This window comes from Apostichopus japonicus, chromosome 11 (genome assembly GCF_037975245.1).
Source record: "Apostichopus japonicus isolate 1M-3 chromosome 11, ASM3797524v1, whole genome shotgun sequence".
Classification (NCBI taxonomy): domain Eukaryota; kingdom Metazoa; phylum Echinodermata; class Holothuroidea; order Aspidochirotida; family Stichopodidae; genus Apostichopus; species Apostichopus japonicus.
In genome coordinates this window covers 3,061,935-3,088,944 of record NC_092571.1, presented here as the reverse complement: position 1 = coordinate 3,088,944, position 27,010 = coordinate 3,061,935, and the positions used below count along the sequence as shown (strand labels likewise).

Sequence of the window (27,010 nt, the reverse complement as noted above, 5' to 3'; positions counted from 1 at the left end):
CAAAATATGTCGTAATGCTAACTGGGTCTAAGATTCCGGGGGCGTCCAAAACATTCCCTTCCTAGGACTGGTGGTGGTGGTATGGATACAAATGCGTCTTGGATGGTTAGTCTATCGGTAGCGTCTTGGATGGTTAGTCTATCGGTAGCGTGTTGGATGGTTAGTCTATCGGTAGCGTCTTGGATGGTTAGTCTATCGGTAGCGTCTTGGATGGTTCGTCTATAGGTAATGATGATTCTTGAATCACGCTAATTACTTGCAAAGCAAAATGACACATAGATAAATGAGTAAAGAGCGAGCATTGAGTGTACTTCGTAATCTATTACTAGAATTAGCCGCGGCACAGACAATACATGATCAGCATGTCTTGAAATCTGGAAGAAATATTGTGAAACAAAAGAGGAAGGACAAAGAAAGAAGACTCATACATATTAACAAAGAGATACTGTCCAAGATTGGCTTGAGACCAACTGAGGGTTAAATTTCCTAATTGGCATTCTTGGTCAGTCAAACAATCAGTTTTCAGTCTCAAAGGTAATAGTCTCAAATTTCCTTGGAGCACGCAGCACTTTGTCCATTTGGCTCAATCAGCTACCATGTGATTGGAGGCAAACAAAATGATTATTTAGACACTGCTGTATTATGGACTTGTTGCCATGGCGACAAGAAACATCAACAGGAGAAGCGAAGTTTCCCCCAAGATATCAGAGTGATCTTTGAGGGTTTGACTTTGTTTTGAAGTAAGATGTACACGTCCAATAGACATCTTAAGGAAAATGTTGCTAAAATAGCAGTGTATGAATTTTGAAATCTTAAACTTCAGAAGTTAAGAGAATAATAAAATGTGAAATAATATGCAGTTGTATTTTTTAATAAAAAAAAGAAAAAATTGTATAAGTTAGAGGGCCTGAGTGTTGTTTCGTTCCTAGTTGGATCCTCTTCAGAGGCAATCTGGAATTCTCAAAACTTCAATCAAAACTATCGTATGAAATGTTTCCCGAAAGGAAATGAGGGCGGTATAGAAGAACTTTATTTCAGAATACAAACAGAATGTTTGTGTTCGTCATACCTCTTCTGCCATACCAGCAGTTATTTTCAGTATATACTTCCTTTTTTTGGGGAGAGGGGAGCCAACTTACATGACCCCTATGAAATAATGGTATGAACCAAAGCTTCAGTACATGGATTATTGTATAGGGGCTTAATAGTTTCTTACCAAAACAACATAATTTAACATTTAAAGACATTTTGACTAGATGTTATATTATCAACAGTCAAGGGCGTAGGAACCGAGGGGGCGCCAGCCCCCCCAGTGAAAAATATGGGGGGGGCGGAAGTATCATTCCGCCCCCCCGCTCCGCGAGTCAGAAAACCCCTTTTTCATTTCCAAATGAGAAAAAAATCTCATTTGGAGCACCAAATTGCATCTATAAGGCCAGGTGAAAATGCAAAATTATTTACAAAATGGATTGGGTGTTGAAGTGTGCTATATTGCACCAAATTGCATCTGAGGCCACCTGGAAATGCAAAAAAATTCCAAAGGGAAGGGGGACACCCCCTCCCCTTAGACCCCTCCCCAGGCTGGCCATCAGTCTTCAGCCCCCCACTCAAAAGTACCTTCAAATGCCACTGTCAACAGTTACTTATTTAATAGTACTAAGTACAATTTAAATGTTTGTTTGATAATTTTATTGTACCTGTTAAACGTTTTTCTAACATGGACAAACAGTGACTAAGGTTTTAGTACCAGATTTAGCAACCTCTCTGAGGAATCACAGTCTGCCATTGCCTGGTCAAGCAACAAAGTCTTCGGCTTTGAGTACAGCATTTCTGTATGTTGCCGTGTTTGACGAATCTAACCGTAATATTAATTACCGACTTTGCGATCCATGTTATATTCATTACAGACTTTGCAATCCGCGGTTCCCCCTCACAATCTTGCAAGGTCGGTAAGAGTGACTCCAAAGTTTTCCCTTTCGGGAAAACCAAACAGAAACCCTCAAACTCTAAAGGCAACAGTTTCTGCACTACAATTGAAACATCAGGTCCTCTAACATTTGAATGCATTAACCTACTCAAGCTTTTTGTTTTTTGGTCGTAGATTATTACTTTTATTAACAGAGCTTTTATCCCCTCCATTTTGATTGTTTGCTTGCCTCTGATCTGTGACTATCGGTAATCTAATTCAGGCATTGTCCCGAAAATAATAATGTTGTATGAGAAGAAATTGTTTATGTAAAACCTGGATCAAAAACTGCTGTACACATGTTTGTGAGCCATGTGTGCGATGGTTTAGGCTTTTTAAGCAATTAACTTGGCAGCAGTTAGACACATACAGTGCACATATTACAAATAAATTACTTGTGATGTATTTACTAATGGCAAACCTCTTTATTTGCATATATTGATAATTATAGCCATCCCAAGATGCTGAATACCAGAGCTACTGTGTACTGTATAGCTCGATGCATGGCTTCACTATATCAAGTCAAAGTTTCATATTGATTTATGAAACAATTGAAGATATATGATGCATTATTTAAAAATTAATTACTCTAGAATGTGATTGCTTACTGATATGATATATAATCAGTTAAAAAAAAAAACCTAGTTACAATCTAATAGTTGTGGGAATCATTTTGATGAATATCAGGTAAAATGAAATTTCATTACTTATAATAAGGTGAAGGCATGTCCCAGCATGAGTGTCCCAGCACTCCTATGTTAGAGTTTTAGAGTGGGACATGTTAGAGTTTCCCAAGCCCAGCACTCTACCTACTCAGCTATCCAGCCCTTAGTTGGTGGTGATGGTGATCCCTATATAGCCGTTTCTTTGTTGAGGGCGCCAGTCAGAAGCCACTGTACCCTTGCATACCGTGTAACCAGAGGTCACGCCCAGTTTCATTCGATCAACCCAGAAAGCTGTTGCAAAGGGACTCACTTCCGAATTTTCAGAGCATTATGCAAAGCAGCTTGGTATTTAACTCCATGAAGCCATTTGGGGGAAGATTACTTGTCCTAACTGTGTCTTAACAACAGTTAATAATCTGTATGGGACATTATGTATTACCCTCACCCAATCCCCTACCATACCTCAATCTGCAATTAACAGTGGCCTGAACTACTGTATACACATACTGTGCATGTATAATTAAAGAGAAAAAAAAAGGAAAAATTAAAATTAAAATGATGCTCATTGAGAAATTAATATATTCATTTTATATTTGATCTAAATGAGAGTTTTAATTTAATTTCTTCCATGAATTTTCAAATTGAATAATGGATATCATATTTCAAGAGCTAGGAATCGTGTCAAACATTGATCAAATTTTTGGAATTTCATGAATTCACAATTTATTGTGAGAGGTGTTCAACCCGATACCGCAGAGCGTACAGTGTAACACTTTGAAGGTTTTTATAAATTCTGGTGTGAACATGTATATAACACATTAAAACTGCATTCAGTTTGTGTTAAATTTTTTTTAATTATGTTAAAGGATTAACGGTTACAATACCGGCACACATAATACAATGTGTGATGCAGTTCAGGTCATTCACTTCCTTGCTTTTCTGTCTCCACACAACCTCAGCACTCTGGCTACCATATAAACGGTGCCTAGAGTGGACCGGTAGCCTTTAATAATTAGTAACTATTACTCTACCCAAACCCAGGATATACAGTATGCAGTATGGTACATCAGCTGGTTTGACCAACAATTGTGCTAGGTAGCAAACACAATGTTTAGGATAGTTTCAAAAGAAGAAATTCATTATATTCTCTAAATTCTAATGACAGAACATTTTGCAATTTAAAAGTAAACACTAGAGGAGGGTACTGTACATAGATCTGTGTCTGTGATTTTTTTGTGTGTACATTATCTTTGACAGTATAAAGCCTATATAGTACTGTGAATTTTTGTTAGGTTACCTAGAATTAAAGAATTGGGACGCATGCGTTTTGGAATTTTCTAATTAAATAGACATTGGAGAGACCAGTGTTGTTTCATTTATACATTAAGAGCTTATACTTATGCAGAAAACAATAGCCACATACTGTACAGTAGCTTCAATAATATAGAAATCCATTTAATCCTGATTTATACATACATGTCATGTACATTCAAGTCAGCCTCTAATATTTTATTAATATATTAGTATTAATATTAATATGACAACCTTAATAGCACAAAAGGACTTGATCCGATTTTAAAAAGGAAGAAATAAATGACTGAACTAAAAAAAAACACAGAAAAAGAACAAAGTATTTCTCAGGCTTTGACACATTGCATTAATGACAGCCAACATTGTTCTGTATACAGTATGTTATATATGTTTTCACACATTAATTGCCATGCATGCAGCGAGGTTGTTTATAACATTGTGGCATTGACACTCCTCCATTATATCAATTAAAACCATTTTAATTATCTCCCATCATCATCGCCGACGTCGTTGTCGTGGGGCGTACGGTATATTCAAATCTCGGGAGAAATTCCAGTCGATTTCATTAGCGGGCGAATTCAGCGTAGTGATCATTACAGCCGCTTCATGTAATCACAGAGAGTGCTTTGTCGGCCATTGAGTTACATTTAATGACCCTTTTTTCTCGACATCATGGTTCATCCAACATTGTAGAGCGACTTGATTGACGACTACGACGCTCCCTCGCCGTAAATAGCTCTCCCAAATCACCCCTGAGACGAACCGCAATAACAATCATTTGATGTAAATGTTTAAATGTCGTTCGCCTCAGATTCCTCGGCGTAAAGAGTTCCGCGAGACCGGCCGTGATTGATAGAATAACAACCCTCTTTACCTTCTTTGTTACGCGTTTTACCAATGTTGCAATGACTTGCCTAGAGTTATTAAAATTGTTTCCGTTCTGCAAATTCGAGTGAATTTTTTCTTTTTTGTTCGCCTTCGACCGTCTTGTGCGTGAACTCACCATGCTGCCGGGTAACTTTGTGGGGAAAGATTTCATGATTATTATTATGATTATTATGCAAATTATGCATTGGTCTTGGATATAATTCTGTTCTTGCTGCTTGAAAGATATGATTGTTCTTCTTCTTTCTTCCATGTTGATTTGATTTGAATCGAAACTTGGATCAAACAGTTGGAATAATTCCACCAAACATTTTTCTTAATTTAAGAATAATAACAACATCTCATCAAAATCGTTGGTATGGGTCCAACATTTGAAATATAGATCAAGTTTGCTCTGAACTCTTGTTTCAGACTACTTTTTGAAGGGGACGTTCTCGAAAGATGTGATTCGAATTAAGGAACTAAACTTCCCCATGTATAAAGGGGCCTCGATTCGTTCGATTGTAATCTTATAATATAGTTTGAGTAATACAGAGAAGAAAAATACAAAGAATTGCTCAAGAGACTTCCGAGAAAAGCAAAAACAAACAGCGTAGGTTGGTCGTTTTCTATATGTTTACATACATGCATACATTACTGTACATACATACAATACATGTATACATACTGAAATTTGCAAATACCGATACTGCAGTTGAAGTACATTACCAGTTCGTATAATAAATGAACTTGCTGCAAATAGGTGTGACTTTTTGGGGTTGCGTAACTATGTCGACCAAAATCTTTTGATGCTTTGGGGACTTGGGATCCACTTTCACGCTATTGCTTTGATCCTTGGCTTTAAGCAGTCCGTCCTTGCTAAATAGTTTACGAGAAAAATAGTTACATACTGTAGGCTGTATTGGTGCAAAATATAGCAATGAACTGATCCATCAATGCAATATGTACAGTTTAGTGTAGAAATAATTGTTTAAATTATTTGCATGATCTATATGACATCACATGATGCACATGTTTGCTTCAGTTACTGTAGGTCAGGTATGGTTAAAAATGTACAAGAAATCTTCAAATGTTGTTCAAATGTCAAAAATTCCAAATACCAGATCTGTATGCAGATTTTATCAGGATGCTTTTAAGGGTCATGTTCCTCATAAATTATCAGTCATAAATAAATATACAGCTTCCTGTGCTTACCTGTCTCCAACTCTACTTCTGATCTGTCCTATCTATACCTCAATTACTAATCACGTAAAGTTCATTAGAGCGTGGTGGCCAATTGGCTAAGGCGTCGGACTCGTGATCCAAGGATTACTGGTTCGATTCCTGCCTAGTTCATTACGTTGTATCCTTGTGCAAGATCCTTTATCTCACTTGCCTCTCTCCACCCAGGGGTTAAATGAGTACCTGTGAGGTAACTTGTCATTGGGCGCAGTATATAACTGCTGCCGACTGGAGGGATTGGAACATGTTATCATTGACCAGGGGTAATATAACGTCTGTAAAGCGCTTTCAGACCTATCGCTGGTATAAAGTGCTATATAAGAAGCAAATATTATTATCATTAATTACTTCTAAATGGTTAATTTCGGTAGGAGGATTGACTGGGGCGAGTCACAAATGTTGGATTAGGGGAGCAGTGCTAAAATGTTTCCAATTAGGTAATTAATTAATTAGTAGGTAATTATGGTAAAGTAGATGAGGCAAAGTAGATGACAAGACCGGAGACGGGTACCGTAAGTATCGACGTTCGTAGATTCACAGACCAGTTTTGGGGAGGGTTATGTCCCTCATTCATCAGCCCAAAATAAATATTTGCTTTGCTCCTAGCTTACCTGTCTCCACTACAGATCTGCACTTTTTCCTTATAATCTACCGTAAACTAACCGACCAGTAGATTCAGGTATATTTCCAGTAGAGAAAAGTGCAGATGCATAAGAGATGGAGACAGGTATGTATTGTTGCTCGAAATTCATCGCTAAGTTTTACTTGGGATTACAATTTTCGTATATAATCTATTTAATATTAAAATGGATTCTGCACTTTTTCCCTGTCCGTAGATATATTTCGAGCTGCTGCAGAGGCTGGTCCTCTGGACATTCTTAAACTATACAATACTAGAGGCAATATCGTGAACATTTCACCGAAATTAGAAGAAAACTCGTCGGAGACCAGGTACCGGTTAGAGGTGGTGGCCACCTACTGTGATGGTAAGCTGTTAAATCTCTATTCTGGTGCTGCATGCTGTTTATTTAAAATTTGTCGATCTGTCGAATGTCTTTGTCTTAAAAAGTGTGTATTAGAGAGAAAATCAGTTACTGTCAATATGTCTTTTTCTCTTTCATACCAGTTTTAGCTTTTGGGATCGAAAAAAGGTCTACATTGAAGAAATGTTTAGAGTGGTCCAGATACACCGTACAGACAGTTTTGTTGTTGTTGCATGAATTGGATGTATGTAATCATTGTACCACACAAGCTTGTATATACTCGTTCAATATGCTTTTCCCATCTTGTTTTATCAATGCCTTTTTGAAAGTTACGTTGATCTATGTCAGCTGTCAACACACACTGCGTTTATAAGATAGGTAAGCCTGGAGATGAACATGGCCAAACTATGTGAATCTTCCAAGGTACCTGCATTTGATATAAAATGTAGACCCAGCATTTTTGTGAGTGGAGTCATGTTACTGACTATCTTTCTTCCTGAATATCTGTCTGTTTCTCTGTCTGTCTGTATTCTGGAATGTCTGTCTGTCTGTCATAAGGTCTTCCATTATTATTATTATGATTAAAAACATTGACCTATAAAAATTGTGGAAGCACTGATGGATGTGGTCATTGAAATTGTCCAGTCAGTAACTAGTTTGATGTTGCATAGCTCCAATATAAAATACAGTGCAGACTTATAAAGAATAATTCATTCCATTCATATACTTCTACCTCTCCCATCACCCTCTCCTGGATCCAAACATATCTTCCCCCTCCCCCCCTTTTTCCCTACCCTGCACCCTAAATACATGCACTGTAGCTACAGGTAGACGATATTATTTGAGTCGTGTCTTTCCCCATGCACACGCTTCCCATTTTTAATTCGGAAACAGCTTTGAACCTGACCTTTCCCGAACAGCTGCCCAGATAAACATTTGCACCGTGGTGGTCGCAACAGGAGAAGAATATAATTTGTGAAGTCCGCATTTTCACGCTTGCTCTCCTCTCAACCATTTTATATGTGTTACCCTTCTTTGGATTTAATTTTCTCACAATTAGAGCAAATAGTGAATTTGAGGGCAACCATTCATGAATTGAAAAAAACAGGGTCATGATAGAATACATTTAAAAAATTCCATCCCAGCCAAGAAATTGATCTTTCTGGGTATAAAGTGTAGATCTTCGTTCGTTTACTATGTGGGCAGAAAGGCTAACAACGTTGCCTTCTCTCTGGCCTAGTTGATAATGTTTTCCACCTTCATGTTTGCTAAAAGAAGAAATGAAAATACTGGAAACAAAAACACGAAGAAATTTAGACCTGCCTAGGCTGCCTTATTGACACTCTTGCCTAGAGATTTGTTCTGGTTTTCCATTTAGATAGGTATGTAGCTGGAGGGATAAGTAGTGTTGGTATATATATATGCTTTGTTCTCAGACTGGTGTTTGATTAGCTCCTAGGGGTGAGGCATTAACCCATTTACAAGTTTAGTTAAAGGGAATGTGTTGACATTAGTTAATACTAAAATTGGGGAAATTTATATAAACCTGTTTTTGAGAGGTTTAAAATGCTGTTATAATTTTGAGATTTGTATTTTCCTGCAAGCATAAATCCTGGATAATCGATGTGTAGGATTAGAGGAACGGGTTATGTGCGATGCAACTTTTTAAGGATTTGTGGAATGGTTGTCCGCCATATTACTACAGTAGGTCTTAGTCTTTGGCTGTTCAGACAGAAGATTTGATTGTCCAACAAAATGCAGCAAAAATGTTGATACAAAGAACCACCAATATGTACACTGTAGGTGAGATGCGCATGTTTGGTGTATGGAACACCATATATGCTTTGGGCCTGTAAAACTCCCTTACAGGTTGATAGGCCTATACCACTAGTCTTGCTTTTATTTCACTATCTCCAAAGTGATGGAGGGAGATACTATACTGTAGCTATGTACCATTTTACCTATTAGGACTATACAATGCGATCTGAATTTGATGTGAACAACTATATAGTATTTGTCCATACGACAACCTCCATATGAGCTGATTTTGTTCATCCGAAAGGAAACTTTGGTTGTCGTGGACGATCGGACATAGTGTCGGGGGGGGGGGGTTGGGGGGAACAAGCCCAACCATGGCTGAAGATGGCTAAAGACAACCATTACAGTTTTGCCATATATGGTGTTATACTGTCTAAGAAATAAATAGGATTGAACAATAAAATTTCGTCTTTTTTTTATATTTTTTTTTATTTTAGGTTTTTTATACAATCATGGCTGACAAATATATGGGAGTCGTCCATTTTGTGAAAATATCAGACAAGAAATTCCTTCATTTATGGTTGAGGTCATATTTTGCTGAGTGCGTATCTGGTGGGACACATTAAAAACGTGAAATCCCTCTCTCAATTCCAGCCACTGTATACAGTAGCTGGAGTGTGAGAATTAATTGAACTGCTGTGCACAGTGTAATTCCATTTCGTGAAAGTACTATGTACAAGACAGTGCAGCATCGTTATGAACGCAGGATTCTGTGTCCGGGACGCAATGTTTTGGCCAGGGACGCAAAATCTTCAAATTGCTTGTGTCCGGGGCGGAGGACGCCAACTTTTTTTTTTGAGAAACAAACCCCAAGTACACACTCACAACTAGGTCAGTGGAAAACATAACAAAACACATTTTTGAATGAACATCTTTCATTATTTCTGTTCAATAAACCACAACTTCTTCTGACAAGAACCAAAAGTTCTCCTACTCCTACAGATCATTGAATTTGTTTAAAAATAAATTTTGTGTAAGATGTAGAGCTGGCCATGTACAGTACCTGTACAGTGTAAACCTGTAGGTACAGTACTGTAATGCCATGCACATTATCGTACAGAAATACACCATTTGGTGGTATATGGTTGTCAATTGAGATTGCTTGCACCATGTTGGACATATTATAATGAGGGAACCTGATTCCAATTTGTTCATAGGTTACAGCACTGGTGTACCAGGTGGCTGTTAGTTATGTACCATTTCCTAGAAATCCCGTAAATCTCTGATGGTTTCGATCAAAGCTTACTTGCTTAAAATGACAATATATACTGCAAGCACATGTGTACAGTACTATGGAATTTTGAAAGGAAAGATCATATCATTAACTGTATTAAAGGCATTGAAGACTCGCCCCAAACCGTGTGCGGCCATCTGAAAAAGTTAACTTTCTGTTGCTTGCAAGTGACGTTTTGTTTGTGTCGCTACAAAATGCAGACAGCAATGAAACGTGATACCTTAGTTGTTATCTTTAGCTAGACCTGAGATGTCCATCGCTATATCGTTTGTATACTGTGCTGTGGGTATTGACCGCAGCTGTATGTACTGACTGTAGACTAGAGTCTAATTACTGACGGTAGCAAGCTGTGTGTGTATTTTCTGATCGATGGTGGTGTTTAACACTTCTGTTACACCTCATTCGAAACTAGGTCAAATTACCGGCATTAGACGTTTCTTTTTGCGCGAGTCTTCACACCCTTTAAAGCATAAACTGTGATGTTTTGGGCACACAGGTTTTAGCTTATGAGGATTGCGGTGATGGATGGCATAGCACGGGTTGAGATTTGGTTTACTTAAAATCTGAGCGCTTCTGGACCTTGCACCGAGATGATCCGCCTGGACCCCCCCTCCCAAGGGTCCCAGTGAATCAAACAAGAGTTGTGATTAAACCTATGTACAGGTATACCCGTTGATGTTATCCAAAGCCGACAAGTTTGACCAAATAATAGAGGACTGACAATAGATTCCTCCTCTTGTCATCTGTTTGGTTCTTCCATCGTGCTATAGTGTTGCCCTAGCAACAACATACAGTCACGACTTTGAACTAAGTTCATTCTAATAAAGACTTAAAAAGGTTCTTGCAAATAAAATATTTATAGGAGGCAGCATATAAGACTGAAATGGATAATTGATCATACCCATGGGAAGTGCTTTAATCTCCCAGCTCCCTCCCTCTCGGATACAAGAGCTGCCTAATCTTGTTTTATGCCTTGTTTATTTGATTCTTAATACATCACTCCCCCCCCCCCCCCCCACAGGACTATTAAATTGAAACCCGTAAATAATCAGGGACAGGTCAATATTAACTGACGACTCCCTGATTAGCAGACCAGTCCCACGTACTCGCCGTTTTCGTTCCCCTAGCGACGAGGACAACGATGAAGATGATAGCGAACAAATTCATTTGCATCCAATGGTGCGTGAGACACCTGCCCTGGTTAAACTTTTACTCTCTACAGACTCCTTCCCGTGATCATTATGGAAGGCCATTCCGGACGCTTTACTGGTTAGCATTAAGAAAATCAAATTATGCAAATCCTTTGGGATTAGAATTGTCATAGTGACTTTTTGGAGTTGATACCGATGAAAAAAAGAAAAGAAAAAAATTAACAAATTATATACGGTAGGAGGTACACGGTACTGTTGAGTTTACGTGAAGTAAACAGTATACAATCATACGTCGACTTTATCTGTATGTTTATTGGTTTGTTGGTTGTGTAAGGAAAATATCTGCACATTTGTATTATCATATACTGTATTAGGCCGTGGTACATCCCTTGATTTCGTTTCATTCCGTGCAACTCAAAGAGGGAGGGGATAATATGTGAATGATAAATATGAAAATATTATTCTGAATGGATATTCAGTTGTCCCCACTTGCGATGCTGGTATATATGCTTAAAAATCGGTAAAAATCTAACAGAAATCGGGTCCTTTTGCTTTATTGTACGAGGCTATTTTCTACCAATCAGAAATGTCGTACGAGGGACATTCTTGAGGCATACACGAAATTTCGGCGAATCAACCAATCACAACGTTTGTTAATATTGACAGAACAATTGTTCCGAAAACAAAAATGGCCGCGCTCAGTAGTGGAGGTGTTACACGAAAGTCGCTTCGAGAAAACTGTATTAGGGGGGCCTATACACGTTAAAGATTGCTCTAAATCACAATTTATTGAACTGACAAGTAATTCATAAGAGAGATTTAAGAAATTTGCCTTGGAGTGGACACAATTTGATTGCAAGGAGGCAGAAATAGCCAGAAATTCCGCGATCGGCCTAACGTTAACAATTTCATAATGTGTTGGGGAAGTTTTACTACATCGAGACATATGATGATACCACATTGAATGTTACAAACGGTTTTGCGACATAAGTAAAGTCAAAAGGCAGGCAAGACTCGCTGAAAAACGCGCTGCAGGTATGTACTAGTATTTTTGTCAAAAATATGTAAGATTCTGTATAAATCCATTTTTTCCCAACCAGCCCCTTAATTTTAGTTAGGCCTAGGCGGCTAGGGCCTACCACTGTTTTTCCAAATTGCCCACTTGGAAAAGAAATGTATGTTCGGCGTAGAGCTCAGCCAATTTGACTAAACTTGGCGAATTTTAACGTACACAATATAACCACTTTGCAAAGGTAATATAGCGATAGAAATATCTTGCTGGTGCAAGGCATAATATCTACTAGTACTAGGCCTATGTAAATTTTACCCTTATTCAAATCTGGCTTTTCGAATTCAATCCAAAAAGATATGCTCACACACAGTATAAGGTCTATTAGTAAACAGTTTGACTGTGATGTAAACAACACCATTGCCCAGCATATTTCTTTCAAATGTCTCAACTTGTGGGTTACACCAGGCTGACAAAGCAAATTACAGGTTTGATCAAAAACACTGCATATAGCCTACTGCATATAGCCTACATAGAGCATATTTTATCAGCAAAATTTAATTTTCTTGTTGTAATTTTCTTGTCATCATTCAAACATGAGCAATATACGTAGTCCTGATACACTGATGGTATGCATGTACTTCTTAGTTCATTATGACTTATGAGAATGGACCCTCAATAGGAAGAAGACATATATAGATCAATTTTTTTGTTACGGCAAATACGGTAAACAAAATAAAAACAGTATTTACAAGGGTATATGCATTTTGGATTTGGAAATGTAACCTTTTCTGTCAACTTGTGTTAAGATTGCGAGGTAACTTTAAATGCCTTTAAGAAATTCAAAGATTTTGCTAGAGCATGTTGCTGAACATTGGCAATTTATTCTTCTTTCAAATTTTTAAACATAAAAGTTAAACTCTAAATATTATTTTCCTTTTTGATTATTGAATGATCCTAATGATTAGGGAGTGAAAGTTGGGGGCAAAATGCTTTGAATCTTAAGTAACAAAAACTGTGGAGGCAAATAATCCTTGCTCAAAATTTTAAAACTTACCTTTCTTGTTGCAAAACATTATTTAACAGCTATTTTTTCTTTTAATTTTACTCATATAGAAACGGATGTGAACAAGCTGAATGATGACGCAGATGAAAACGAACTGCCAAGGAAACGCGCCCTCTGGTCCGACAATACAAGTGGTCCAAGAGAGTGGAGGGAACGCCACATGTTTCCGAATGAATGCTTCATCTGTCATTCCGTCAAAATGAAACCTTATAAGTTCACAGGGAAAAGACTGGTAGTGAGACTTTTGAGTTGTGAGATTGTTAATGGTGGAAAGGATATAAGAATTGTATACCCAGTTGGTTGCTCTACTGGGCCAAGCGGGCATGAAACCCATGAAATGGATATCAAACTCAAAGACGCTTTTAGAAGGGATTCCAAAGGAACATAGGGCTAAGTCAGTTGATAAAACTAGACAGAGGTTGCCGTCAACAAAGACCTTAGGATTGACTTGGCATGCAGAGTCAGACAAATTTCAACTTAAGAAGCCAGTAATGGTTAGTAATGTTGAAACCTTAACCAAGCAAATTGTTTTAAGCAAGCTATCATCAGTGTTTGACCCTCTTGGAATTATTGGGCCTATTATAGAAGTAGCTAAGATTTGAATGCAAAATAATTGGGGAAAAAGAACTTGATTTGGATGATCTTAATGTAGGGGATCTAGAATCTGAAATCAGAAGGTGGTTGGAAAATTTAGTTAATTTAGACAAAATTGATATTGGAATATGCTTGTGCCCAAAGGGTAACGCAGACCAAAGAATGCATGTGTTTTGTGATGCTTCGAGTAATGGATATGCAGCTGTGCTTTATTTAACAACCATGGGGTAAATGGAATCAGAGTGCAGCTAGTAGCTTCAAAAGCGAAGGTGGCTCCTGTAAAAGCTATAAGCATACCTAGATTAGAGTTGTTTATTTGAGAAACATTACAAAGATTTGTCGTGTGGAAATCCTAGATTAAGTTAAGTTTTTGTGGTAAAGTAAATTTTACTTAGAAGCGGTTATAAATTCCCTTCAGACTGTACACAATCCAAGATCTATTGCATTTGTATCAGTGAATTTTGGTATAAGAACATACCATATAAGCATACATGTTTAATTTAAAAGTGTTTCCATGTGTTCGTGTCGAATGTAGACAGAAAGTGTTATATATAAGTTCAATATTATGTGATATAAATGCTCCAAAAATATCTTACTGTACATAGATTTGCAGTAATGAAGAAAGATTCTTGATGGTTAATGTATGAGTAAAATGTATTAATTTTGTTTTGTTTTTTATACTTGAGGTAGAGTACCTCATGGAAGGGGAGAATGTTCTAGAGAGTAAAGTAGTCTAACAATTTTGCACCTGCTATGTTATGAAAATAGGGAAATGCTTTCAAAATGCCATCTATTGTTTGCCCAACCATTCTGTTTTTGTTATGTAAAATTAGCATGTATTGTATTGAGTTACTGAATAGTGTGTTTTTAGAGACAGTGGTCAGTTGTAAACTGTTCTTCAGAGAGAAAGGTTGAGTGAGAAATGAGTATAAGACAAAACACAACTTGTAAAGACTGAGTAAAAGAGAAAGAGAAAAAGAGAGAGATAGAGAGATGAGCAACAAAATAAACGAGAGAACAAGCAAATTTCCTTTTGAGTATTATTTCACTTTGTCTGGTAAACAATCAGCCTTGGCAGTCATCAGGATGGGAAAGGATTTAATTTTTCCGAATGAACGAAATGCTCATGATCAGAGATTGTAAGTTTTTTGTTGTTGTAAATTACTAGAAAAAATTGTATTTGGGATGATGTGGCCATACAGTATTTCAGGAAAATTGAGTATTTTACTTGGAGTGCTGTATCAGTCCCAACCCGGAAGTGTGGTAGTTTTTTTTTTTTTGTATTTAATAGTGAATATTGTATTTGGAAGGATGTAAGCATTCTTTCAGGAAAATTGATGAGAGGGGGTCTTATTTTAGCAATGCTTGGACTTAACTAGGAATGGTATCATGTCGTCCAGGGGAGGTAGTATCTCTCATCTTCTTGCACCTCGAATAGAGTGGATAAGCATCTGTCTTTTGAGTCATCAGGCTTGAAAAAGTATTTCACTTTTGAATGAACAAAGTGCTCATAGTTTGAGTTGTAGTCAAATTTGGTTTGGGAGGGTATAGCATTCTTTCAAGGCAATTGAGAAAATCTTTATTTAAAGGAAGTCCATGTTACAACCTACTCAGTCAAACTTCTCTAAATACAAACAAAGATGTGGATGAAGTTTTGAAGATTATTTGAAATTTCCTTCCTTTTTGTTCTCTACCATATATACTCAATCCTTTCAACTGATTAAAATGGCCTTAATTAATTAACTGGCTAATAAATTAGTAGGATTTTTAATAATTAATGCATTTAGATAATTAACTAATTAACAATGTTTTTTAACTAATTAATCTAATTAACCAATTGGTTACTTAGCTAACATATTTTAGCAGTCATAATTCATTTATGATTTCATTCAAGGTCTGAAATTAAAAAAATTGAGTGAACTCCCATGAAACTTGCAGTGTTAGTGTACTTTCTCACTTCAGTAAAACAGTAGTAGTGGAACTGGTATATGGGTTTTAAGTATGGTAATGTAACTCCCTTTTCCATGAATTTTCTTCTCGCTTAACCACAACCATGCATGGGGATAAAGCAATTTGTGATAAGCAACTCCTAATTCATCATTCTGTGATAAATTTACTGTAGCCCCTCCCTCGATCAGTTGCACGGAAATTGAAAACAGAGCACATAAATGCCCTATGTACCATGGCCTATATGGCCTTCAGAATTTTTTGCCTTGATCTAGCTTTGAAGATCTATGTTGAAGAGAGAGAAATGGCACATTTTTTCTTCTTCTTCTTCTTCTTGTTTCTATAGTCACATGTCAAGTTTCATCTATCATGTTGTAAATATTCTTCCCATTTTTTGGGTAGTTATTGTTTGTTTTATTTAGTGATCAATTTGTATGTATACTTATTGCACTGAATTATGTACATATGGTTTAATAGGTTTCGCAGGGAAAGTGTTGTGGTTAATCATTCTTAATTAATTGTGATGTAATTACTGAGAGTGTATATTGGCTGTAGTTAGTCATACATCTCGGCGAAATGACCAGTCTAAGCAATCTGACCAATGTTCAGAGCTTTTAGTATTTGACACCAGATATATTATCCCCTGTAAGGATAGAACAACATAAGGAAGAATTAGTCATAAGAGTTATTCATAATGTGAATTATTCATAGGTGAATGATCAATTCATAATGTGAATGTCTGTCTTTAACGAGAAAAAATTTCAATGCCGGTTGAGGAGGGGCTGATCTAATTCTAGCGAAATTTCATGCAGCTCTGCTTTGCCAAATTTGGTAAAGTCTGTCAAATCTACCGAACATCACTCAACTTAGGATTGCAATTTGATCACAATTCCATTTGATCCAAAAGATTTTGTTATCAAGACTCTAAATATCATAATAGTATATTTGTAATGAATCTGATAGTAAAAGCTTCTAAATAAGACTTTTTCAAAATAATTGACCTTTCCCCTTCCGCCAATAAGTAAAGTGAAACTTTAATATCATTAGTCAATATAACAAGGTACATTATTGACAGGAGGTTCTAACGATAGTCTTTTCAGAACTTGAGCCTTAACAAGATTATTGCAAAAAGTCCTTAAAATAATTGTAGTTAATTGTGCTTAAAATAAGTGCTTAAAAAGGGTGTGAAGACTCGCGCACAAAGAAATGTCTCACGCCGGTAATCTGACCTAGTTTCGAATGAGGTGTAACAGAAGTGTTAGACACCACCATCGATCCCAGAAAATACACACACAGCTTGCTACCGTCGGTAATTAGACACTAGTGTACAGTCAGTACATACAGCTACGGTCAATACCCATAACACAGTGTACATAGCAGCGATGGACATCTCAGCAGGGAGTTGTTATGGAACTCCCTGATCTCAGGTCTAGATAAAAGAAAACAAGGCATCATGTTTTATTACTGTCTGCATTTTGTCACAACAAGAAGAAAACTTCACTTGCAAGCAACGGATAGTTAACTTTTTCAGAGCATGGCACGCGGTTTGGGGCGAGTCTTCAATGCCTTTAAAATAATTACAATAATTGTACATTATATTTGGGCCAAAGCCAAAATTACCGTATTGTGGTGGGACGGAATTTGATAGACCTTTTAATTAATACCTCTTTATATGTAGCATATATGAAGGAATCAGGATATCCACACAAACAGGTCAGTCACAGACTGTAACCAGACACAAAAAAAACTGACACAAATTTGAAGATGTTGCCATGGTTACACAAATATATTGACGTGGTGGGACGGAATGATAAATTTCATGAAATCATGTACATGTAACCTTTATGTAATTATTATCAAAAGTAGTACTATATCATAGTCATTATTAACACTGAAATGGAGCTGAACTATTCTTCTACCATTAGGGAAACAATGGCAGAAATTGGACTTCACGCATAAGAATTGTGTTAATTTACCGAAAGTTTGTCAATGTGGTGGGACGGAATGTGGTGGGACGGAATTTTTTTCCAATGTAAAGGCTGTTGATTAGGTACGAAAACAATAAACAATTATGTTTTCTCTCACAAGAAGTTCATAAGCAACAATGAAATTTATGCATTTTTAATATGCTCGATGAGATCTTGGACTTGGATTCAATCGGGAAGTTATTTTGAACTTTTGTTATGGATGCTTTGTACGCTGCTCGATTATTTGCCTTCTGGTTGACCCTTTGCCTGTTCTTCTTACTCCGCTCCCATTCTCAAAATGCCTCAGCACCCATTCTCTCCTTTTTCTTCCTATAAAGTATGTATCTGCTAGCAGACACATTTTGAGGCTCAGGAAGTTCCATATTGATCTGTTTGGCAAAGAGAGATAAAAGGACATTCTTACCAGCGTGATGCATGAAAAGGGGGCTGGGGTGGGGGCTATAGCCACACACATCTCTGGCTTAATTATTAAGAAGTTGGGGAACCAGGAAGCAATGGTGGTCTTTCCCCATATGCCAACATGTGAATAGAAAGAAAGAATAAGTTGGCTCCACCATCCTGTGAATTGTGTATTACAAATGCAATATGTCATGAGAATAGGCCTCATAATGTGCAGTTACGAACAGGCTGAATAATTGCTAGGCATGGACAGTATACACTTCCTGCACAATATATTTCAACTAGCCTACATGGTGTTTTGGTTCACTTTTCTTTCTGCATCGTAGGCTACAAGTTTCAAAACTTAGTGTGTTAGATGGCAACAGCTTAGGCATCATCCCATATTGTGTTAGGCAACAGCTTAGGCTAAAACATAAATTTGCTAGGCTAGACAACTTATGCAAAATATGTAAAATTTCATCTAACAGGTTTGCTTCCTTGCAATAGTACTGCAGGCTACACATTTCTACCTCTCAGTGTATTATAAGTTTCGTTTTAAACCTTTACTGTATAACATAGTCTGTTAGGCAACAGCTTAGGCTAAATCATAATTGTCACTACCAAATTGTCTGAATTGCCTATAACCATAAACTGGAGGTAAATAAATATATTACTATTGAGAAGCAGAATGAATTCTTACCTTAATTCTTGCACATGAGCTCTTCTATCTTGTATGATTCAATACGTGAGTACCATAACAACTTGACTTTTCTTGTGCACGTGGATTATTACTCATCAGCAGATGATATCAATTCAAGCACATGTTCGACAATGGATAGTTAGGAAAGCCAAAAGGGCCAAAAAAGAAACCTGGGTGAACAACTAGGACTATTTCTATAGTGATGGGATTTATTTATGCATGATAAAAAACCCAATCTCAATTTACCAAAAAAAGTGTTGTTTTGACACGTGAGGTTCAAAACTGATGTGATGTGTACAGTATGTATGGAATATCCAGATACATAAAATTTTGAAGTATAATCAATTGATCACATTGTTATTAGGTCAGGTGGTGTTCAAGGAGTGTGAATAAGTTTGTAAACTTGAGTGACAGAGGAAAAGTTTGGACCAGACATGCTGTTTGAAGATGCCTTCCATTTAAAATTCCGTCCCACCACAACTTGTTTCCGTCCCACCACGAAAATGTTGGACTACCGCCCTGTCTATCCAGGATAAAATATTTATTTTTTCTCCACCCAGAGGTGTCAGTTGCATACATAGTTGATAGTTTGGAGAGTTTAAAAAAAATTACCTTTTTTTGCAACATTGGAAATTAAAAAAATATGTTCAAAAATGTGGTGGGACGGAATTGAACACTTTCGTTTGATTTTTTTCTTCATTCAAGAACTACTATTGATACATTTTATAGTGCATAAAGTTTCCTCATTAAAGGCCATTTAACCCGTCAAAAACAGAAAAATTCAAGTTTGTTCCCATATGTAATTACCTCATTTTTCTAAAATTCCGTCCCACCACATCAGGAGTGTGCTACCTGCATTTTGGAATAGCCGCATTCCATGATTATGCAAGTTATCATAATTTTTTTTTATGATTACAGAACTTTGGTTAGTTGTTCTCATAACCATGGGTGAAATGAGCCTAAGTGGCAATGTTCAAATTCCAGGTATAGTGATGACCATTTTTGGCTTTGGCCCATTTACACAAGTTTGACAGACGGAAAGTATGGGAGCTATATATACAGTATATATACTATACTTTTACAGTTGGGAACAAGCAGCAGTGCACGATTAATAGTGTACATAATCCGAATCAAGGAAGGATGACGGCTGTAGAAATTTAATTTTAAGATGATCAAATGAATTTCAAAGCGTTTAAAAATATAACCCAAGGGTTTCAAGAAAAAATTAGGGGGTGATGACAATTGTCTAAAGAAATTTCAAAATTTGAATGGGGGATTAAAAGGGTAGAACAGAGATGGTCGTTAAGGAAATTAAGGACTTAGGAGAGGATTTATTGATGATGTGTCAGTTAAAACTGAATGAGATACAACTCAGGAACAGTCTAAAAAATCTTTTTTTTTTGTTTTTTTTGGTAGAACTTATGTTGTAGCACAAAATTATCACAATTGAGGTACCTATTTTCACACATTTTGGCCCCCATCCAATGATTGAACAAATGAAAAAATAAAATCCAGATTTGAATAAACGTCCCAGGGGGTGTCCCCCCCTCTCCCCATTTTTAGAACAGGGGTTCACTTCAGTCAACAACATTGATATTTTTAGTGAAAATATTTTAACAGGTTTGATCTTCAGATGATAATGAATAAAAGAGAAAAAGTTCAATGAAATGAAATGAGCAATAAGACTAAACATGATATTTTATGTGAAAAGTGAAGAACAATTATAAATGAGTTCTGAACTGTTTTGAACTGTGTTTACTTGTTGGAATATCTTTAAGTGCAATTTTTAAAGGCAAACAACTAGGAAGAAGAAGAAGGTAAGGAGATATGCAACCCCCCTCCCATGCCCTCCCAAAAGAAAGAAAAAAAACGAAGAAAAAAATATGGAACCAAAAACAGAAAGATACTCTACTACATTGAGGATTTTAGAATTTTCCATATGAAATAAAAATGATACCCATCATCACAGACAGACAAGAGGCTGCATGATTACATACAGTAACATAAGAAATATATAAATTTATGCGTATAAGCAGGTAAAATTACAATTTAAAGAAAACAGTTTGGAAAGATTTACCACTCTCCCCTCTCGTACTTGTCTCCCAGTCTATATGTGTGGGAGTTTTTGGAGAGTTTGTTTCAAGGGGGTCATGCAAGTTTAAAAATATGAATTTTACTGTACATTTGAAGGTCTTTTAGATTCTTGACCAAAGATGATTTTAACCTTCTAGTTGTCAAACTGTCCATCCATCCATCTCCTTGAAACAAAACAAGCTGAACATAGCTTCTTTTCAGATGTTATAGATAGTTCCTGGAGTATGTATTTTGACAGGCAGTACTTGATGGATGTAAATATACAGTACAAGGGGGGGGGGGAGGGGCGAGGGCTGATACTGTAAAAGATGAGCCTGAGATTTGAAGATTAGATTAAATGAGAAATTGGATACAAGGGATATGACAGAGCTGAAATTAAAGGGTGAATGTTTTAAAGGCACAAAATTGATTTGGACAGGTTTTTTGTTCAAGACTGTTGAAAACCGTGTTGTTATATTATATCTGCCCCTGAGGTAATAATACTTTGGTATATTATTTCTTTAATGTTTGGGACAAATGACCTTTTGAACATCAGTGGCGTGATTGTGGATCAAACGTGGTACTGTATGGATTGCACTTGTGTACACAACCCATTATGTAGTCGAGCTTGAGAATGATTTAATGCGATGAAATAAGCATTTATGGCTTCAAATATCAGAGCTAGATGACTTTTTGGGCCGAATTTTAGTTGTGATATGTCGTCATAGTTCAAGAAGTAAAAAAGAGTGCTTAGTGATGCTTCGATAGCTATTCAGGCGTCCAAGATATATTCAACTTTAAAAGTTGTACATTATCTATGGAATGCTCCTTTAAGGCTGACTTGATGATGACTGACTCAGTCTCAGCTCCTAAGTTCAGGCCATGTTAATGTTTTTGTCATTGTTTCATAATAACGTCTAATAATTCAACAGGAACATGTTTCGTTTAACTAGCATCTGTGAACAGCAGAGCGTGCAAGTTCTTCCACCAACACGATTTGTCCTTGACAAATTTGTGATGTGGTAAAACATATTCAATATAGCATCCAATATGTAATTTCTTGAAAATCGCGATACACAACCTTGGGTGAAAAGTTTTTTTGGGTGGTACCCGACGGGTAACGGCTCTCGGGTACCCGGTTCCCGATTTTTAGACCCGTGTAAGCACTAACAGATATATATATATAAATATATAAAAGAAAGATTCAGATGTTCACTTCCTGTTGCAAAAGTGCTCAATGCATAGAAATAGAGCAAGTACATAATGTAGTCTACCTATACAGTAACTTACAGCATGTTGTTAGTTGAGTTTCACACCTGCAGTGTGCGGCGATCATCAGACAACTGGACGTAAACATTCGTGTATGTGACCTTAACATGTTATTTCTTTCTAGCACAGTTGGGCGGTTTGTTGACATGGCGACACTTTGAGATGAGCTCTCTGTTTTTTATTTTTTGTATATTGTCCTTGGAACGTAATATTGCCAGCTTATCTTCTACGCAGAGGTTGCACTGGCCCGATTCACGTTTGTGCGTGTTCGATTCCTTTACTATCTCCCAGCTTATATTGTGGCTAACTACCCCTCTTTGCTGGTTCCATACGTACCTAAGATAGTTCTGTTATATGTATATATATATATATATATATATAAAGCCCTATAACTTTACAAAATACTTCAAAGTTAAAACAGAAAAAAAATTCTGACTACATATGAACACAAGTTGTCAGCTAAATGTAATATTTTCACAAATCACTGAATATACCCCTCCATTACTTAAACAGCCTTTAGATCTCCCTCTCTCTATATATAGCATTGACTTACAATAGGCTACCATGTGGAAGACATTGAAAGAATTCTCACAATTATTATTTTTTCATTCGTTTATTTAATAGAAGGAAAGACTGACAAGGAAATGTACGAGATGTTACTAATGGATTATAGACGGGATAACTAAAAACTAATAATTGCAAATGCGATCAAATAGCAGGAATCAACACAAGTTGTCAGCTTATGTTACATTTTCACAAATAACTTAATTACTATATTAAACAGCCTATAGATCTCCCTCCCTCTCTCTATATACATAGCCTGTATAGAGAGATCTACAAAATACTTCAAAGTGAAAAGAAAAGATTTACTTCGTTCCCCACTTACCTGTCTCCCCACAACCTATGCACCGCATTCTACCGTGTCTAGAATGCCCTGGTAATCTTTTAACACTGTACACCCTCACTGGCCCTAATGGCCTCCCTTCATTTTTCTACCCACAAAGTGTTTCACTGTGTTTTTCGGAGTTAGAAAAATTTTCGCGAAATTCGCCCGGATTACCTTGGATTTATACGCTAGAAGTTTCCTATCAGGACTTCTGCACTTCCAAGGATCTTTTCCAGCCTGATAAGTATCCTTTTCTTGTAGGGAAGGGTGTTTTTGTTTTTGGGGGCTGTTTTTAGTGTACACTCTCGCCCATGCGTTCGTTTTTTCTTACGTAATGTTTTTAGGGTAACAGGTAGTAGCTCTGCGAGACTACTTCGTTCGTTGCCTATACCGCCTTGCTTACGCGGATAGGCATATATTTTCGTATGTACATGTTTCAGCTTTTCTTACTTTCAAAATAAGATGTTTTGCTTGTTTCATGTACCTTCGTTACTTCTTACGCTTTTGTGTGGGTTTTCCGGGTTCCGGGTTAATTACTATATTAAACAGCCTATAGATCTCCCTCCCTCTCTCTATATCCTGTATAGAGAGATCTACAAAATACTTCAAAGTGAAAAGAAAAGTTCTCACTACACTTGAACACATCTTGCATCCCATAGTAGTGGAGTCTGATGTTATTTCTACTTTGCAGCCAAACTTCTCCCCGCCTGTGGTGGATAATTTTCCACTTGGCAGTGAAGCCTTGTAATGTTTTTCTCTTTAAATTTCCATTAACTGCACTCAATGGGATTAGGTGATATAGTAGAAGGGTGGAGGCAAGGGATTTCAATCCGAAAAAAGTATCAGTTTAATAGGCTTTTAAGGTACTTACGACAAGGAACGTGATAGGTATATTTGTAATAGCCTAAGAGCTTTATGCCTCTGTTGCCACACTTAATGATATAGGGCATGTTTGGGTGGACACTAAAATAGTACATAGCTCCTTATATAGAAATGGCCACTGTGATATAACTGTAGACATTAGTACTAGTGGACATTAGACATTAGTAGACATTAGTACTAGTGGCCAACAAAAATTGTTTGCATGCTTACTGAAAGTTTCACAAGTTAAGTACTCTCAGAGTTTGTGCCATCGAGTCCAATTTTTAAAACAAGTGATGCACGTTTCAATGACGGGAGGGATGGGGGGGAGAATGATATTGGGGTACGTGGCAATTCAGTTGTGAGCATGAACGACCATTTCTTGACTTCCTAGCATAGTCGGGGACAGTTAATACTGTGACAGTCAAGAGTCTTACCTGGAACAAGAGATCTTAAAATATTGCTGCATCGTCGTGGTAACTGTGGAAAACTTAAATTATGTTGTGAAACAGGAGGAAATCATTATCCTGTGATAGCATTATCCTGTGATAACAGGAAATCATTATCTTGTGAAACAGGAGGATTTTATTACGAATTTGGCATAGCATTGATATAATTTGTACAAGTTTTTTTCAAACTTGGCGCCAGGCTTTATCTCAGAAAATGAGTACCGGATCCGCGAAAATGCCGCCAAATAGTTTCGTGTTGAAAACCAACAGTGTGAAGCTTGTTGATGCCAATTTTAAATCTACGGACATATTGAAGTCTTTGGCCAACGACATTGGAAAGAAAAATATTCTCGGGTGTGTCAAGACTCAAGGACAGTGGATCTTAACGGTAAAAAACAAAGAAGATGCAGACCTTTTTCAAGAAACTGGATTAAAAATAGGGAATGAGGTATGTGACATCATGGGAGTGACCAAGACCATAATAACCGTAAGTGTTTTTGGAGTCCCAATGTACATTACCGATGATGAAATCTCTGGAAAACTGGAAGAATACGGATGTAGACTAAGATCCCCATGGGTACGTAAATATTACGAAGACTACCCCAACATAGATAATGGTATCAGATACGTTAGACTCGAATTACCAAACAGTGTAAAGTCTCTACCGTACGCAATCACTATAGAGGGAACTCACTTAAGATTAAAGCACAATGGACAATCACGGGTGTGTAATCTCTGCTTATCAGATGATCACATAATGCGAGAGTGCCCACAATACACGTGTAGAGAGTGTGGTCAACAAGGGCATTCAAGGAACCGCTGCCCTGAAATCCTCTGTTACAAATGCAACAAGCTGGGCCACACGAGTTACCACTGCGATGAAAAGGACGACACGGAAACAATGGACGAGGACACAGAAATCGAGAACCCAATTGACAAGCCAACGACTTACGAGGACACAGAGAAACCAACGACTTATGAAGCACAGGAAAGTGAATCGAGACCTGCGAATACTGGGGTATTAACAAAAGATAAAGATGAGGAATGTGTTAGTGACCTGAAAGAGAGAAGTCGGCAGACTAAAGTTCAACCGATAACGGAGAGCGAATTAAATCAACAAGTCGGCGCAAAGATAAAGCGAACCCTATCATCGAATGACGGAGCAGACTGGATAGTCGTAAAAAAGAATAGCACAAACCAGCAACAGAGGAAGAACATCCCCAGGCCCAACGCACAACCACCAGGCGATATCACACAGGGGAAAGGGAACGAACAGAACCAAAATAAGATTTATATTCTCTTACTTACCAATTTTAATGTTATCACTAATGGCGTCACCTATACTCCACGATATTAACGGCCTCAGGGAAAATAATGTCTCGTGTAAGTACCATAACATAGACTCTTATAACAATCTGCCCCCTCATTACGGTATATCACTGTACCACCACAACAGTCGTAGCCCAAACAATAAGTTTGACGATATCAACACTTTCATTTCTGTATTAAATAATGACTTTACGGTAATTGGATTCACAGAAACCTGGTTCAATGATAATTTTTCTCCCCTCATAAAATTGGATAATTACAAACTTGTTGAAAAACATCGTAACAATGAACGGGGCGGTGGAGTCTGTCTATTTGTACATAAAGATATAAGTTTTATTTGTAGACCCGACCTATCAATTTTTAATAATTCTATAGAATCTCTCTTTATAGAGGCTACTAACATAAATTCAAAAGATAAATTTCTTATCGGCATAGTCTATAGACCACCTAATGGTTCTTTAGATGAGTTTAATGTTAATCTGGAAAATATTTTCAATATCATTTCGAATAAAAACTGTAAAACCTACATAATGGGAGATTATAATATTGATTTAACGATTTATCTCAGTAAAACTTATAATAATTGTTTTCCTATTCGCCAAATCAATCATAAACAGCGTCGTAGAAAGAAACACCAATGGATTACGAATGGTATTTTGACTTCCATTAAAAGGAAGCACAAACTTTACAGACGTCAGTTAAAGTCTCCTACAGTTATGTACAAGTCTATGTATACAACGTATCGTAATAAGCTTAATCAAGTAATCAGACTTTCGAAAAAGCTCTATTTTGACAATAAATTTAATGAGAGCAGAAATAACACAAACCATACATGGCATTCTATTAATGAAATGTTGCCAATAACCATAAAGAATCATCATATCCTGCTGTTTTCAAAGATGGTGACCAAGAAACCAGTGATGAAAATATCATTGCGAATAACTTCAACAATTTCTATGTAAATCTTGGACCATCACTTGCTAGTAAAATAAATAACAAAGGTAAATCACATAAAACCATCTATGATAACAATAGTCATTCAATATTCACATTCCCAGTCACTGAAGAAGAACTAATTAAAATTGCAAGTTCCAACTTGAAACCCAATAAAGCAGCAGGATATGATGATTTCAAACCTGGTATTATAAAAAATGTTATTCCTTTTATTGCTAAGCCTTTGACCCATATATGTAATTTATCATTTAACACTGGCGTATTCCCAGATAA

At 36.9% G+C, this 27,010-nt stretch overlaps 1 protein-coding gene and 1 long non-coding RNA gene across 3 annotated transcripts in view; both read left to right on the top strand.

Moving 5' to 3' along the window:
* LOC139975648 (high affinity cGMP-specific 3',5'-cyclic phosphodiesterase 9A-like) overlaps positions 1-27,010 on the top strand; it is a 134,952-nt gene that overhangs the window by 22,431 nt on the left and 85,511 nt on the right. For both annotated transcript variants that reach the window (XM_071983734.1, XM_071983733.1), the window contains exon 2: positions 6,885-7,034. In XM_071983734.1, the coding sequence (XP_071839835.1) occupies positions 6,885-7,034 (150 nt within the window). The remainder of the gene's footprint in view (positions 1-6,884; positions 7,035-27,010) is intronic.
* LOC139975649 (uncharacterized) lies at positions 11,995-14,909 on the top strand. The gene is made up of 2 exons (XR_011795820.1): positions 11,995-12,269; positions 13,360-14,909. It is a non-coding gene; the product is annotated as an uncharacterized lncRNA (long non-coding RNA).